At 41.6% G+C, this 18,006-nt stretch overlaps 1 protein-coding gene across 1 annotated transcript; it reads left to right on the forward strand.

Annotated features, from left to right (window-relative positions):
* Positions 1 to 134: 134 nt before the first annotated feature.
* On the forward strand, positions 135 to 17,640 carry LOC308111913 (carboxyl-terminal PDZ ligand of neuronal nitric oxide synthase protein-like; the record flags this gene model as incomplete). The annotated part of the gene is made up of 10 exons (XM_080467043.1): positions 135 to 239; positions 857 to 928; positions 4,183 to 4,275; positions 4,369 to 4,427; positions 4,824 to 4,932; positions 8,572 to 8,701; positions 9,172 to 9,299; positions 15,093 to 15,254; positions 16,417 to 16,585; positions 17,120 to 17,640. The coding sequence occupies 10 exons, from the start codon at positions 135 to 137 to the stop codon at positions 17,638 to 17,640; spliced, it is 1,548 nt and encodes a 515-aa protein (XP_080323169.1).
* Positions 17,641 to 18,006: the final 366 nt, after the last annotated feature.

Below are 18,006 nucleotides of genomic sequence, written 5' to 3' on the forward strand. Positions count from 1 at the left end.
ACCTCCGGAGTGACGCGCCTGTTGGAGGAGAAGGCGCCGGAGGAGGAGATGCGCAAACCTGCAGGTCTCTACAGCGCTGCCGTGGAACAAGCGTGAAAACCGGGAGGAGCGGCTGGTGCTGTCGTCAAAAAGCGATGCCAGGAGTAACCAAGTACAATTTAGTGGACGATTCGCACGACTTGAGGATCCCCATGCACAACGAGGAGGTCTTCAACCATGGGGTGTGTTTCGAGGCGAAGGTGAGGACCGCAACAGATACTTTGTGTGGAGAAACATTCCGGGCTTAAAGATCCAATGTATAGTGTGTCCAACACTGGTGTGAGGATTAGTAACCTCCAGAGAAACTTCATTGTTTATATTGGTTTATGCAGCGTCTTTAGGCTAAAAAGAATGCAACTTCAATTGATATGTAAGTTAATGATTTGTCAACCTCAAACAACAGAGTGATCTAATGACATTTCTTCATTCTCGTCTGTTGAAGTTTTACTATTGGTCTTTATGCATGAAAACGAAAAAGAAGTCCCCATCAAGATTTTTCTCAACATTATATCACGTCTAACTTTATCTGACAAGCAGTTCCATTTCAGTTCATTAAAGTTTCAACGTCCTTGACAGTGACAGATTATTTCAAGTTACTACTAGTATTTGCAATTCACTTAGAAATAAATGCGTATTGTTGGTAATTTAAGTGTGAGGATATCCTTATATTTCCAAAGCTGTTTAGAAACTTACAACAAAAAAAAAAAAACAGCTTCCAAAGCAGGAACAGCTGGAACAAACAGCACTCCCTCCAGTAATCGGACTCATTCCATCATTTAAACGGCCAATATTTAAACCTCTCTCCTTCATTCTGCAGTATATCGGCAGTTTGGAAGTGGGTCGTCCTGGCAGCCGCATGGAGATAGTTGCTGCAATGAGGAGAATCCGGGTAAGATGATTGAATGTGACACCTCCCTGAACCAGACACTGAACTTGACCCCACAATACCCACATAAACGCAGCTACTGTGAGGCAGCGATTGATGTACTGTGTCATTACACATCTCTCACTAGCTTGTGTTTTTATACTTCATCTTGTGGCTCACACACACACACACACACACACAGAGAGTTCACCGGATCCATTGTACCCTCAGCAGCCTCGCTATACATGCATCACCTGTCTGGGTGAAGCAGCACACTGTTCATGAGCTGTCAGGAGCGGTTTGAATCATGGCAGGATTCATACTGCAGCTTGGTTTTTGTTTATCTGAGGGAGAGCTACCCAAAGCAGGTTTACTTGTGATGCTGTTGGGAACACCACACCTCTTCTGTGTTCCTCTGTTTAGAACACGCGAGGCCACTGCAGACACTGTGCCGCCTCGTCACTGCAGAGTGACACACGAGCACAGAGAGCGAAGGATTTAGCCGCTTGTCAGCTGTGAGATCTAATCTAGCTACCAAGTTATTGTGTCACTCTGAGGTCGGACACATCCCCAGTGACATCCAGGAAAGACTTAATCCTTAGCACTTGCATGCAGTGCAGGATAATGGCTATTTGATTGTACTGGCACACACTTAATGTTGCTGCTTTTATTTATTTTTTTAATCCTTCTTTCTGTACAATGTTTTCAGGATTTTGTTGCGTTTTTTTTTTTTTTTTTTCCTTACGTTTGCCTGCGGGATTGAGGTGAAGCGTATTCAGTGCAGCAGCTCAAACCCACACAGTCCACAAGGTTTTCAAAAGGATGAAGACCTTGATGCCTAAAAATGTGCCGGGCACATTTTTTCATCTGTGCTCAAACACGAATGTTCAAGTTGTGCCTGAGCACTCAAACAAGGTTTCTGGGCTGTAAATCAAATTATCTGAATATTTTCTAATAAAACAAATCAGTGCAGTGGAAGTGTTTCCTGGAAGACCAAAATCATAAAACGGTCTATTCCATTGGTTTATATTTGGTAAAAAATATATTGAACACATTTAGGTAAGACTAAACTTCAAGTCCAGTTTTTGCAAACTCCAAGTGTGTGTATCCTTCCCTCCCTCGCCCCGGCTCTCAGCTCTCTGACGTTGTTTCAGCAATCCTCAAACTTGAGCAATGGATGGGGTTAGATCCTGGCCAGTTGATGAAATTACAGTGTTGTTTGTTGGTTTGCCCTCCGCCAATGAGTTATGAATGAACAGCAGTATAACACTGTCAATGGCTGCCTTTTTAGTAGCTTCATGTTTGCAGCTTAACATTGATTTCCACTGCAAAGGATTCGTGCACACATCTCTGATATAGTTATATACGGTTGAAAATTCAGCGAGACCCTTGATCCAGCAATAAATAACATGGGTTGGCTGCTTTTGTGTTTTTTCTATGATATACAAATAGTGAAGCTATTCATATTGGTATACATACTGTAAGGTGACTGGTGTGACTTTTGTTTTTGTGTTTGTTTCAAGTTGCACATCTGAGAAACCTGTTATTAGTCTTTGTCGTGAATGAGTGGATGATTATAAATCAGTAAGGATGGCAGGTTTGATATTCATCAGGAAGAAATGGTCCTTTTGAGCTAGATACGGCTTGGTTGGTAGAGGTCGTCTCCCAATCGGAAGGTTGCAGGTTCGATTCCTATCTCTGCCTGCCTACATGACAAAGTGTCCTTGGGCAAGACACTGAACCCCAAAGTGCCTGGGTGAAAGCCGTGTGAGAGTGAGTGGTTGGGCGTGGAGATGGCGCAGGTTGGCAGCCCCGCTCCCGTCAGTCTGCCCCAGGGCAGCTGTGGCTACATACGTAGTTTATCACCATCCAGTATGGAGGGAATGAATAATGCAATGTAAAGCGTTTTTGACTGTCCTGAAAACCCAGGCATTATTATTATGAACTTGTCTGTATAGTTTGAATATCGTTTATTTCTGTTCATTATCTGTAGACAGGATTGGTAAAATGCTTTTCTCTGAGGTATTAATGCAGAACTAATGAAAATGAGATAATAAAGACTAAAAAGAAAAATAGATTAAGAGACCAAACAGCATGATAGTGAATGTGGACGCGATTAGAGGTTAATAACATGAAAACAAGTCTGCAAGAGACATGGCGGGCGAGATGCATAATGGCAGAGTAATTAAGACCCTCTGCTTCTCAGGAAGACTGACTCCAAATAATCAGATGCGTGACATGTCCTTAAAGTACTCAGGGGGGGGTTTAGAGATAAGAGTGGAGGTGAGCTGGCTCAACATGTAGCCTTCGTCTGCTCGGCGGCGGTGTTGGTGTGAATTAGTTTGAAAATGAGATGCAAACACTTCCTACATTCCACTTCATCACTATCCGGCATCAGCGTGTGCAAAGAGATGGATGGTTCTCTTCTCCCAATTTATGTGGCGCTGCATTCGCTGGGAGAGCGCACACGCATCTGAGACATCTGCGTCCTTCACCCAAGAATCCACACTCCAGTTTAAATCCACGAGATGAGAACAGATCTCAAGGACACAGATGACACACTTGGATAGACCAACAGCTCTGGATTTTTCTTTTAACCTGCACTGATAACGATGAAAATCCAATTAAAAGAAGAAGGAAAAAAAAAAAAAAAAGCAAGAAGGCGGCTGCTGAACGTAAAAGCAAGCTTTGGGGTGTTATATATATTTTGTAAGACAAATCGAAGAAAAGATAACAAAGAATAATCCCGTCTGTCATGGAGACTGGATGGTGGCAAGAAGACTTCATCTGATCAATTAATCATGTGATGTTGGACTTTTGAATTTTCAAAGCGCAAGTGTGGCATTTCATATAAATCCTGGCTGTTCTCAGATCTTCCAGCCCTGGTATTTGGAGCCTGAGCCTGCAGTGGAAGCCGTGCAGCGGGCTCCAGTATTAATCATGGAGAGGGATGAAAGTGTCCCAGACTTGTCTGCGTCCCTGTGGGAAGTCTGTCTTTGAAAGCTTAAACAGCTCCCAGAAACAGAAACTGACGATTTCTCTATGTTTACTCAATCTCAGATTTCCCCTGAGAAGAACACATGTAAAAATATCCCCCGTCTGCATAATCCCAACTCCCCCCCCCCCCCCCCCCCCCCCCGATATTTCATTAATCTTGTTTAAAGAGCTCCATCTCAGTGGGACTTGTTACGTTTAATGCTAGTCACACCATGCAGCATAGTCAACAAATTACTTTGATAACTGCTTGAATGTGAATTTGTCTCCTTTGCTGCCCGCAGTATGAATTCAAGCTGAAGAACATAAAGAAGAAGAAGGTCAACATCGTTGTGTCGACTGACTTCGTCAAAGTCATTCTGCGCAAAAAGAAGAAGGTCAGTCTTTAAGAATTGTTGTAACACTTCGGATGACATGATTCATCTTGTAAAAACACACGTCTGTGCGTGCACTGTGTTTGTTTTAACCAGAGAAAAGGATGGTCGTGGGATGAAAACGCCATCTTGGTGACACAGGATCCCATTTACAGGTGAGTCCTCTTGATGACGTGCTGCGTTCAAACCTCTGGCACCTTCTCTGTTTTAACGTCAGACCTGACGATGTAACCAGATTGTCTGTTTGACACTTTTGTTGACGTGAATCATTCAAGCAGAAGCTTCCTAACTTCTGCGTCAATACTTTGCTGCTCAGCTAAATGCTCTCGGGGGATCACTGAGATGGGTTTTTTTTTTTTACCAGCAGAGATCTGAAGAGCTTGTAAAGTGTAAAAAAAAAAAAGAAAAACATGGCAGCAAAAAAACATCCGTGGGAATCTGTTACACCTGTGTTCAGTTTGTGTATAAGACCCTCAAGAGTTAGTTTAATTCTGATTCTGATATCCTCTAAGCCTGATTTTCTGGGGGGGGGGGGTGTTTTTCACCTTCAGGATCTTTTATGTCTCACATGACGCACAGGACCTAAAGATTTTCAGTTACATCGCGAGAGATGGACAGACCAACCTCTTCCGCTGCAATGTGTTCAAGTCTAAGAGGAAGGTATGTCTTAACTTTTAACACACTGGGGATGATTTAGTTCATCAATTCTCAAACCACCAGTGGTAAGTCAGCTCCTTCTATTGGCAAGTTATAGATTTTTTTTTTTTAATTAGTTAATTTGAAACTATCTCAAATCAAAATGCTACAAAATGTCGGAAAAAAAAATCGAAAGCATGACAATTTTATTTGTTTTTGTCTTTATCAGCCTTCTACATCTGATTCTTGCACTCAGTGCTCAACATTTTCTCAGGTGGTACGTTTGAGAATCACTGATTGAGGCGTCTAATCTATCCTCTTCTTTCCAAATGAGGAATTAATTCAACACACACATCGCTGGATGTTATGCGCCCTTCAATTGCATCAACACTGATAAAAATATCCATCCTGATGTTCTTAAAAAAGCATTACACCAGCCTTTTACACCAGATTATTACATAAATCAAGCAGCGCTGGACTTAAACTGCTTAATTTTTTTATATAGAGGGGATTTCCTGTCAATATGTTGGTGTGAGATCTCTTGCCCTGAAAGATTTCTGTGTCTGAAGAAGCATCGTTGTTTTGTGTTTTTTCATGCATGCTGTTGTCGTCACATAAGTTACTCTTACTGTCTTTCTATTGAGCGCCGCAGCATTCCTCATATCAACAATCTGAGCAACAACCTTAATACAGACCTCACTCCTCGTCACGGTTTAATAGCCTGTCAATCCATGTTGAAATCACTTAACATAAATAAGAAAAACGGTAAATAACAGGTTAATAATGACTGTGGCGTATAGAAAAATAATATTATTAATAAAACATCATCTTGTATTGGTTCAAGATGTTTTTCAGTCGTTTATCCAGCATGAGTGAAACAGGCTGACATTTTGCTGTCAAAAATGTTAATGGTTTGGACTTTATTAGAGATGTGCTGACATGATCATAAGAATCTCACAACCGGGCGTAAACATAACTGTAACAAGTGCGTCTGACGTCCACGTCATAAACGCAATCATCCAAACACCTTGGTTTTCATTTTCCAGTCTATTATCAAATTTTGGAGTTCACATGTTCATTGTGATATAAAACTCCAGAAGAGGTTTTTCATCCAATTTTCACTGCTGCAACTCGTGTTTCTTGTCTTTTGTCTTTTGTTCACATTGTGACTCCATTACTTGGTTTTAAAATGTCTTTTTTTCCACATTTTTTCTTTTGTGTGCATAAATCCAAGCTCCCTAACTGAAACCTGTTGAATGGGATGTAAACAATTTGAAAGTACCGTAACTGCTTAATCTCTTTTTATTTAACGTCATGAGCTCCAAACTATGCAGCTTCTGGTCATATCTATACCTGCTGTCTCATTTCTAGTCCTTTTGGAACGCTCATAGGACCAATTAAATCCATCTTCAGACTCCTCCGGTCTAATTTAAAATTCAAAATGAAACCCATTCTTGTCCACACGTCTACTTATCAAGCAAATCCAATTTTCCCTCGACAACGGAGGTGGAGCAGCACTAAGATTGACTCCCATCCTTTCACCATGGATACCAGAAAGACTTAGTGAAGCCGAATACTAATCAACGTAGAAGACAAGGAGAAAAAATAAATAAATAAAGAGGGGCTTTTTTCACTTCACACTCCTCGATGATTGTTGCCTCTGCTGAACGAAACACCCGTCACATTGTCGAGGACACAACCAGTGGTGCCGCTCTGCCTCCCTGGGGTCTGCGCGGCCTTATCTGGGCGTTTCAGACGTGCATGTGTGCTGAGTAGGAGGAGATGGACCCGCTGATAAGAGGAGATTTGATTTATTTTCATCACGGCATGTCGTAGCGCAGCGAGACTTCGGATGTCGGCCCGCTGCATCAGCACAGCCGTTTGTGCTTGGCCCTGGGAGAGCTGCAGTTTAACTCCACAATTCACAAATTAAATTAAATTCCTCACTGATGAACCAACATAATCAATTTCCACTCTGGAATACTTTTTTTTTTTTTTTCCTGATGTATTATTTTCTTCTCTTTTTTTTTTTTTTTTTTTTTTTTTTTGCTTCATCGAACTCCTCTTTTAAGCATGAGGTATTTTGACATGTTGACAGATTGCCTTGAGGCAAGACGGTCCTCCTGAGGTAGATGGCAATACTTTTTTCTTTTTTTTGACACGGCTTTTGGCAATGTTCAATATGAAAAACATAACCTTCGAAGGGCATGGTGGATGAGGTTTAATTCCGCAGGATTTAGTATACGCTCACTGGACTGTGGGTGAGCATATTGCAAGAGGGGGGAAAAAAAACTACCTTGAAATCGATCGGGGAAGTGTTTATTTCTCAAAGGCCACATTGAATTTTCCTGTGCTGTGTGCTCAGCCTAAGAAACACTGACACACAAATTTCAGGATGAGCAAGAATTAAATTTAATTTCATTCATGACAAATCCTGTTTGTATTCCGCACAAACGCTGCACCTCGAGATTAGTTTCCTCTAATGTGAGGACAAAGCCATTGATCCCAGTCGGACTCAACATCAATTGATTTCCTCCCAAAACGTGAGATTTTCCATTTCTAATCACTCATGAGAATGCACAAGGACAAATACCTGAGGTGAAGTGTAACAAAAAATTTGCACTGTAATATACTTGAGTAGATTTTACTTTTACTTGAGAAAATGTGTTTTCTGATTACTTTTTACTTTTACACATTTTTCACAAATATTTGTACTTTCTACTCCTACTATCTCATTTTTTATTTCATTTATTTTTCTTGTCTCATTATATTACGAGCTTTGAATGAAAGTTCATCCAGATTATAAAGTCAGTTACATTTTGTTTTGGTTTATTTTTTTGCTATGAGAACAACTACAGCAGTTTTGAGGTACTTTCACTGCTCGTCACATTCACACATCAAATCTTTGGGCTCCAGTTATATGCTCAAAGACACATTTACACATGATGAGGGATTGAAAAGCAGCCCGTTCTACTTACGGAGCCACACCTGACCATCTATAAAGTTTAAGAGTGGATTAAGGTGCTGAGATATATTCTATTGCAAGTATTTCCAAATACACAACTTCCCCTTTGCTGGAAAATGTCACTCTTGTGAGAAAAGAAGGACGTGCATGATTTTGTTTTTCTAAGAAAAGCTTAAATTGGCCAATTAAATAGGGATTATTTTAATCCTGTCCTTCAAATGGGTGATTGAGCTTCCGACAATACTTCACTGTATCTGCTCCTGAAACAGACCAGTACACCACAGCGACAGTAGATGATAAACAAAGACAGGATAGTAGATGCACCGGCAATATCTTAGCATTTTTAATTTGGTGTCTTTCTCGCCCCGTTTCCCTTTGTCATCATTTTAGTCTCCCATCCTGCCCCTCTCTCCATCCGAGCTCCCATCTTGGGTCTTGTTACTGATGTGCTATCGCTTGCAGACGCACTTTCATAATGCGCTTTTGTTCCAGCCTTGTTCCTTCCCCTGCTGTGTACCTTCATTTTTTTTCATCCACTCTGCCTGTGCTCCTGCCACTGCTTCTGCACATGCTGTCCAAACCTCCAACACACACACACACACACACACACACACACACACACACACACACACACACACACACACACACACACACACACACACACTCTTCTTTTTATTCCTCTGATTCTTCCCTCACAGTCTCAGGCCATGAGGATTGTGCGAACGGTGGGTCAGGCTTTTGATGTATGCCACCAGCTGACCCTGCAGACAAAAAGCGATGAGCAGGAGGACGAAGAAGGGAAGGCGGAGGAGCTGGAGGCAGCACCAGGTGATTCACAACCACACAATGGCTCACAGTAAATGGCATCCACCAAACCTGTGCCCAACCCCCTCTGTCTGTTTCCATCCCTTTGCCCTTCTGTTACACACAAACGCGCTGATTGTCACGAGAACACGCACACTCCCCGGGTCTTCATCTTTCTTCTCTGTCGCTTTCTTTCCTGCACAAATGGCCCTTCAGGACCCGCAAAGACAAACCGTGGCAACCGAACACACCTCTCGGGGAAGGGATGTCATTATCCTCGCTAGCTTTTTTTTATTTTTCTATTTATTGACAGTTGGCCACATTGAAGCTTCAAAAGTGGTTTTATTGCAGCGGGTGAGCCATCTATCAAAGGCCTGGCCTTTTGTGGGCCTCCGCCAGCTCTCTGCTCACCGCCTCTAGACATGTTGCAAACTGTGCAGCTCAGAGTAAAAGCAGGACGAAAGTCTCTTCCCATGCATCTGGTCTCTCCACAGTAAAGAAGAGGTTTGCGTTGTCGGAGGAGACGGACCTTGAAGCCACTACAGAAGAGAGCATAGAGTGCGTCTCGTCGTCTGACCTGGAGAAAAGCAAAAAGGACGAGGCCGTCAGCGACAATGGGAAGGTACTGAGCTCCTATTACAAAATCACACACAACAAGCCCTCCTGTTTTCTCACCAGTATATGGGAGGTTTTATTAGCCCTGCATTTGACTATTTAGTGTCAAGAGATAAAGGTCGATTCCTCCCTTATTTTTATTGATGTACTGTCACAGTAATAAAAATAAATTGACTTTAAATCTGCCGGGGAGAAGGTCAAATAACCATGTTCACCCTCAAATCAATGACAGTTATTTAACATGCATTTTAATGTGGAAACTACCAAATGCATTCATTTTGATTGAATAAGCTCAACACACATCCGCTCAGTTTGTTCCAGTTCTCATGCATCGTTATTCCTGTCTGATTTGATGAAGAGAATGACATTTTTTTGAGGCCCTTAACATGGTTAAAGTTGTCAGATTTTACCGAAACAAATATTACAGTGGAAGAATCAGACAAAATGGCCATTGCCAGCTCAATTTCCACATCAGTTTTAATTCATTTGTCACGGTGCTCCATAATGTAGAGGCCAGTGCTTCTGTGTGCCAGGATGCCGGGATTAGGCACTTCTGCGCTGAGAGAAAGACATGCTGCATGTGGGTTTTTGTTTCTATGACAACTATATCATTCCTCTTCCCAGTCTTTCTTTCTTCGCTCCACTTGTCCCTCAAGTATTTACATTTTGATTGGCAGTGTCCACTCGTCATCACACAACTGATAACAGGTTAAAGAAGGCAGATTGACATTAGCTGGGTCACCCAACACTGAGAAATGATTCATGTCAGGATACTGGATGTGTGTTGCATATGTCTATAATTTAACACTCTCCTGTTGTAAAAAGTATTCTTACAGATACACATGATGATGGGTGAAGTGTCTTGTTACAGAAATATTCATCATTATCGACTGTGACTGTGTACATAATACACAAACATGCCAATTCTACAGAGAATTTGTGCCTGGACTCAACTCGGGGGTTTAGTTGTTGCCAGTTACAAAACTCTGTTCCACAATTTAACTAAACAACCGTCGAATGTATTTGTAATGATCTGCATCTGAGAATTTTCAAGAAGTCTGCCATCGTGAGGTTATCATCAAAGTTGTATGAGAAGAAGATCAACATTTTTCTTGGCTTTCCTTTCGTTCCTGTTAAAATATAACTACAAATTTGATTTGGTGATAAAACACCAAAAGGTACCTGACTCTGTGTATCTGGCAGGAGTTCTCTTAAGATGCATAAAACAACTGTGTTGATGTCACTATGTTATTCAAGTTGATTTAATTTCATCATAGAGATATTCCAGCCTGCCAGTCTGTATTCAACAATTGGGGCTGTCGTCTATGTTGCATTGTTTGTTCCATTGTTAATAATGGAGCCTTTTTGGAACTTAATTTATATTCAGGATTAGGGCTCCATTAAATATTTCAAATTTCAATTACACATATTGCAAGCGACCATGCACTGTCCATTCAACATGTTTCGACTCTGCTGCACTGCTTTGTGTTGACAACAGATCATATTTCCCTCCATTATTTCAATATCACGTCATACCTGCTGAGAACAGGCCAGAATTCAGATGAACAAAATACAGAAATTGAGGAGAAACGGCAGAAAACCAAAAAGTCAGAAAGGAGGACCCGTAGGATTAAATCAATAATTCAAATTACTGAATGAATTAAATAATGGCACGACTGTGGGCTGCATCACTCAGAACACATCAATGCTCCCCTTGAAATGGTGTGTTCATTAATCTTTAGTGAAGCAAAAGAGGCTGGCAGAAGTGTGTGTGGCTCTAAAAGAAATGGCAAACAGCAATTTTTAACAGTATAAATATTTGAACAGATGAAGGAAAAAAGATTGAGAAAACATACAATTCATCACGCTGTGGGCTGTGCATGCAGTTATTGTAGTATTTTTATTTATTTATTTTTTATTCACACAACTATATATGCTCCTAATTTAAATTTCAAGCATGAAACCTATAAATGACAGCAGTGCAGATAAGACAAATATTCATTTGATGTATAGTCGTCTCTCCAGGCTCAAATTCACTGTTCTGATAAATTGTCCAGAACAATTGGGTTGATTGATTGATTCCTTCACCAATCAGTGGGAATGACGAACCTTCCTGTGCTGCAGATAAACAGGATATATTTTCACAGAGCATGTGTTTCTGCAGTAAAGCCGAAGTATCTTTTTCATTTGGCATTTTGTGATGCTCTCAGAAGGTGCGCTGGAGGTTTTGGCCTCATAAAAAACTGAAGATGAATAAGCAGCTCTGAGGCGCGAGTAGTTTACTTGAGCAACAACGTGTCTTTAAGGCTCGTTCGCACCGAAATGCTTCATGTGGGAGTTTTAATATTGATGAGATTACATGGCTTATTGATCAACCACAGTGAGGTTTGTGTGCGTTTGTTTGTTGTTTTGTTTAGTTTTTTTCCCCCACACGGGTCTGCTGATCCTGTGACGTCGGACAAACAGCTGTCTTCACACTTTCCCACCGAGTCTCCGAGGGACAGTTGAGCTTTATTACTCAGCGTTGTTCTGGCGAGGAGTTAATTCTTCTGGATTGAGTGGTTATTACTCCTAATTGCTCGGTTACCCCGAGAACACAGGAATTAGTCACATATATCTCCATTATTCATTCTGCCGCAATCAAACAGCAGCTTGTCCTATGTTGAGACCACAAAGCACTTTGTCTCACTCCTGAGAGGGATTTGAAGGTCACCAGGACTGAACCGTCAGGTTTTATTGACAGAGAAAACGCCACTGTATTGATCGTCCATCTCAGACCCGACAGTTGAGTCATGTCCTTCATTGCAGCTCTTCCTACTGTAGGGCGCAAACGTACAGTAAACTGAGTCATGCAGCCCGGCTGCAGTCCATAGGGTCAAGCTATATATCCAATTAAAGATGGACTTATTGAATCTTCATTTAAGCGTCATCTGTACAATCAGATTAAATGATTCTGTTCTGTTTTTTGTTTGTACATAAACGGGGACATAATACAGCATGACTCCTTCATCAGTGGATTTAGATCAAATATATCAAAGACGGACAAAAGTCGAGTCTGTGATGAAATAACTCTTCATTTTCTAACTGTTACTGAAATTGTAATAATAAGCATTGTGCATATTATGAAAACAACTGCAAATATTTGAGTCCTCTTCAGTTGTATCTATTGAGCTTCCTGCAGTGGGCTTTTGATCTGAATGGGATCTGGTGGTAATTAAATAGTGAATCATAAAAATGCATAAATAAACAAAAACACTAACGTTACGCTCTGTGTAAGACTATGTCTCAGTCATTTATCTTTTTCTAAAATCATTAAATATAAAGCTGCTGTAGCCTAACTTCTCCGTTCACAAGCAGTTTTTCTCACATTCGACAGAAGGTATAATGATACTAATTATTTGTAGTGGATGTTAAATAGTAGATCATTGGATGGGGTTGAATAGATATCTTATATGCTGAAACTCGCATTACATACTGTAGTTTTATGTTAATTAGCAGGAAAAAAGCTTTACTAATATTAATCACGACTGAACAACATTTGAACCAATGAAATTGCTGGAATGAACTTTACCATGTTGTAAGTGGCTTGTCACTTGACATTATCTATGAATGAGTGAACTAATGTTCTTTATCGGTGTCCTGGTGAAAGAGGTTCAGGTGAAGGGAGGGGGAGGGGGAGCGGGAGGCATAAAGCAAGTTGGATGTGGTGTTTCAGTTTGAAACAGTCCTATATAATCCTTTTACATTTCTCTTTCCAATCTGTGGCAATTTAAACAAATGCCATGGCACTTTTACATTCTACCACAATGTTGTGCAGCATCCAATAGTTTAGCTTTTCCTTTTTGCTCCACACAACGAGGCTGTGATCTTTTCACATAACTTGTCTGCAGTTGTCAGATTGTCATGCCATCTGGTGCAACGTGATCGTGACTCGAACACAAAGGTCCTGCCACACTTTCCTGTCATATGTCATCATGACTGACAAGGTCATGGAAGCTATTTCAGAACATTTGATCTACTTTAGGCTACTTATTGGACAGTTTAATTAAATATAACTTTGCCAGAACAGAAAGATCCAAAGAGAATTTGTGAATTAGTGTCGCATTTCAATGTGGTGAAATATATTATAGCATATCTATCCGTTTTTAATGTTCAACTCAGGATTGCGAGGGACTGAAGCTGATGCTAGATCACTACGGACAAGGGCAGGGTACACCCTGGACCATCAGAGAGACAGGCAATGTCACGCACTCATATCACCCGTCCACTTACAGGGAGTTTTGTTGCATTCACATAAACTATGGAACACACAAGATGTGTAATCTGTGAAGGGACTGATGCTTGAATCATTACGGAAGAATAATTTCATCATCGGTTGGTTCAAAGGCAGAAAAAAATGATGAAAACATCGGTAAAAACGAGCACCAAGTCCTCAAAATCAAAGATGAAGTTCTTCCTAGGCTAGTTGCAGTAGAGCTCAATCACTAAAACATACAGTAACATCAAATCTTTGATCACAGCAGTTTTAAGAAAGTGAAGGCGTTGTAATAACCATTGCTTTATGCTGGTCAGGGATTTCAGATATTGAATGAATATGTGCAATACAACATGGAAGATATTGTATTGATTCTTTTCCCCCTCAGTCCATGAAGCCTTCCCTGTACAACTGCACACATCCCCGAAAATGACATTATTATATGGGTTCGTCTCTGAAATCCCTCCATAAGCCCCTGAACTTCAAGTAGTGATGAAATCCAAGAACCCATGCATTGCCTTCTCTGTCAGGGTAAGAGCACACCGACTCATTGCGGTGTCTCTTCGTATTTTCCTCCCTGTGGAACTCAGACAGGCAGAGCAGAGAGAGACTGTCAGCTTTAAACCACTACTCTAGACATATTTCACCGCACACGCAGGCTTTCATCTATTTTTCTTTCCACTGTTACTCTGTCGGTGAGGATTGTTGGTTATCTTACCCTATACTTTTCATTTTTCCCCGTCTGCTGTGCAGCCCTCCCACTGCCACATGTGCTCTTTGGTTGTCTTCTTTTAATAATGGAAATATATTAGATATGGTTTTTTTTTGGGGGGGGGGGGTTAGCTTTGTTTTTTGCTTTGAATGTTTTCAACTGAACTGTCCTGCATTGACACACTATTCACCAACAAGAAAGTATGTGAACACACAGTCATTTAGAAACGAACCAGGAACTTGTTTTAGCAGTGGAGCTTCCTCACCTTTTGGCTAAGCTGTGATTGTATTTCAAGGATGTAAAAAATACGCTAAAAACTGCAAATAGAGTTATAGTTTGATCACTTCTTTGTGTGCCAGAGAGAGTGCTTTTTGTTAAAGCGTTTTCATGCTGACAGCGGCCAAAAAGCTGGGTCATCACCCTTGATACGTACTGGCAGCAAGAACACAGAGGATCGCTCACATTCACACATTTGGTATCACAATATAAGATTCAAATTTTTAAGGAAAACATGCAAACTCCACACAGACAGGCATTAATATTTTGATTTAATCAGTGTATTTGTGGCTGATTTGGCTCATATATTTGGCAGTCCACTGCACCACCAAGTGGCTCTGCCATAAAGTACGACACCCGACAATGTGTGTGAAGTTCAGAGATATGGTTGTTTTATATTTCCCACTTTCTTGGGAGTCGGAAATGGTTTGTGTTGATGCAGTGTTGTCTGGAGTTGTGTCAAACTCTGGGAGGTGGATTCTCCTTCTTGGCAGATCTAAATCTGTGCAGACTCGCAGGAACACTGCGTCACGCTGTGACCGTCGTCTGTCCTGCAGGTCTCTGGTAGTCCATCCCTCCTGCTGGGCTCTCCGATCCTGGGGGCGTCAGTGTCCGGTCAGTCTGCAGCAGAGGCGTCCTGCTCTGCAGAGCACCAGGTCCATCTCCTGCAGAAACAGCTGCAGCAGCAGGAACAGCAGGCTCTGGCGGCTTCTGCACAGGTACAGAGGGTTTTTCTTTTTTTAATTTGGAGCCACATCTAAAATGTTGGCCTTTGCTTCTCTTTCATGACAAAAATACAAGTAGCATTGCACACAAGGTTTGTCTGTATAAAGCTACAGTACAAAGAAATTACACATCTAACAAGACAGGATGTAGATAATTGGTACTGACTATCTGACACAGAATAACATTTGAAGCTTTGTCAATGTCTTAGTGTTTTTTCAATGTACTTTACATTGTGCATCTTTAAACACCAATTTAAAAGCGACCAGATGCTCAATTATAACTGCATTAAAACTCTCTCAATAAAAAGAGCAGAAGTCGTCACATCCGTTGATATGAATCTCCCTGAGGACATTTTGCAACAACAAACTGAAACAAGAAGGAAGGCAGCTTTATTTATGAAGCACATTTCTGCAAATGGAATCAATTCAAATAACTGCAGAATAACGAGAGGAAGTTAGAGTAAAACAAGGAAAGACAAACATGTGAAAGCATCATTAAACCAGAAAAGAATAAAACAAAAAATGTTCAATTTTAAAAAAGGAAAAGTAAGTGCAATGTTAGAGTCAAAAATATTGTGCAGTTGAAAATGAGTGATCGCTTTACTGAAAGGCTGCAAGGAAACAGAACTGTCACATTCTCACTGCAGATTTCGGGAAACTGGTTCCAAATATTTATTGCATAAATGTAAAATGTTGTTAAGTCCGGATGATTCTTAACAGAGCAAGATCAGAATCGTATACTTGGCATCTCAGACCAGAGGTAGTATTGTGAAGAACGCCACTCGAAAGACCTGAAAACTGGACTCACATCACCAAACATCGACAATGACAAAAATCATAATGTAAATTCTTTAGTCAAAGTTTCCTTTCCAGGTAAAAAAAACTTACAATTATTTAGCTGTACTAAACTTATACTTGGAGAATTTTTAGCATAGACTACTTTTATGAGCTGATTTGCAGTCTGTTCTTTTCTGAGTTCATGAAATTTTCATTACACCCTGTTCTTATTTGCTTCTCACACTATGTTCCAACTTATTTGGCATTGAGCTTGTGCGTCTAAACACAGGAGTAATAGTTCATAGAGTGCACACCGCGTTTCCTCCCGGCAGCCTGTTTTCGTGCGTTGCGAATGACACGTATGTGTTGGTGTTTTCAGGTGCACGTGCTGCAGGAGCAGCTGTCGGTGGAGGTGTGTGCTCGGACTGAAGCCCAGGCTCGAGTGCAGAGGCTGCTGCAGCAGAACACGGACCTGCTGCAACACATTTCACTGCTAGTCAAACAGATTCAAGAGCTCGAGCTCAAAGCTGCTGGCCAGTTAACATCAAGTGAGTGGAAATCGGCTCTGTTTTCCTTTTATTTTTTTTTCGAACAATTCAGTTTCCTCTCTCATTTACAGTTTATATTTTAAGATGTTTGGTTGCCTTTAATCTTCCTCTTCTTCCATGCTTTCTTCCCCTGCTGATTTCTGTCACAAGATCACCCGGTTTTCCCTTGATCTCTTTCCCTAATAAGTTCTTTCTTGCCTTTCTTCCTGTTGTTATGGTTCCTTTTTCTCATCCACTTCTGGTGGGCAATTAATTATCTCCTGGCAGCTCCCTCAGAGGATTCTGCTGTGTGTTCTGCTCTCCCTGCAACCAGCCAATGGCAATACGCTGCCATAAAGTCATGAATTATCAAATCCTGTCAGCACTGACATCATCCCCCTCCATGTAATTTCATCTGCTTTGCTGAGACTTTTTTCTTTTATGATCTGGATCTCTGTTTCAGTGTGATAGCCAACATTTCTCCTCTGCTTTGTGTCATCCTTTATGAGCCCTCACTGAGTCTTTCTTTTCATCTTTATTTTTTCTGGTCCTCAGTGGGCTCCCAGGACAGTCTTCTGGAGATCACTTTCCGTGCCAAGCCCCCCAGCATGTTCTGTGAACCGCTCACCCCGTCATCCACAGCGGCTCAGTCCCAGCTCCAGATTAGTGACAGTGCCTGGGTCTCCGCTCTGCCGGGGCCCTGCTCTCCGAGCACCACGGGCTCCGACACCATCCCTCTGGGGGTCAGTGGCAGCGGAGTTCGGCTCGAGTGCTTCCGCTTCTCCTCGCGGGGGCCGGAGAATCAGGACCACGGCCAGGACATCGGAGAGACGCCCAGCGACGGAGTCCCGGACGAAAGCTCGCTGCTGGGGGAACAAGTCCTGGGAGCCCTGGAGTTGCTTCGTTTCAGGGAGTCTGGGATCGGGTCCGAGTACGAATCGAACACGGATGAGAGCGATGACCGGGACAGCTGGGGTCAGGGGGAGGGAGGCGCGGCTGACGGAGTGGCTCGACTCCTGAATGTGCTGAATGCAGAGAGTCTCCCGGACTGCTTAGGTGATGAGATGGCTGTTTAGGGCTACTGACAAACTTTGCCCTCGTGTAAACAGAGGAAATTCTCAACTCAAGGGCCTAAAATAACGTATTGTGACCGGAATTGCATCGTATGCAAGTAGAAGTTATTGGTGGTGTGCACTCATCACGGTACTGGCAAGTTTTGCTTTGCACTCAGACGACTCACTTGTGTGGGTGCTGTAACTCATAAATTATTCAGCATTACAAACCAACATACTTGAAATATATTTAAATATTGAGATGGCTCACTTCTAACATTTAGAGTTTAATGTAAACGTTGTACAGCAAGTTGTACGTTCTGAGATAAATGCTAACAGATAGCGACATTGCAGTTACAAAAGTCTGCCGAACAGTCAATGAAGTCACAG

This window comes from Lipophrys pholis (assembly GCF_963383615.2).
Source record: "Lipophrys pholis genome assembly, chromosome: 1".
NCBI classification, from domain to species: Eukaryota; Metazoa; Chordata; class Actinopteri; order Blenniiformes; family Blenniidae; genus Lipophrys; species Lipophrys pholis.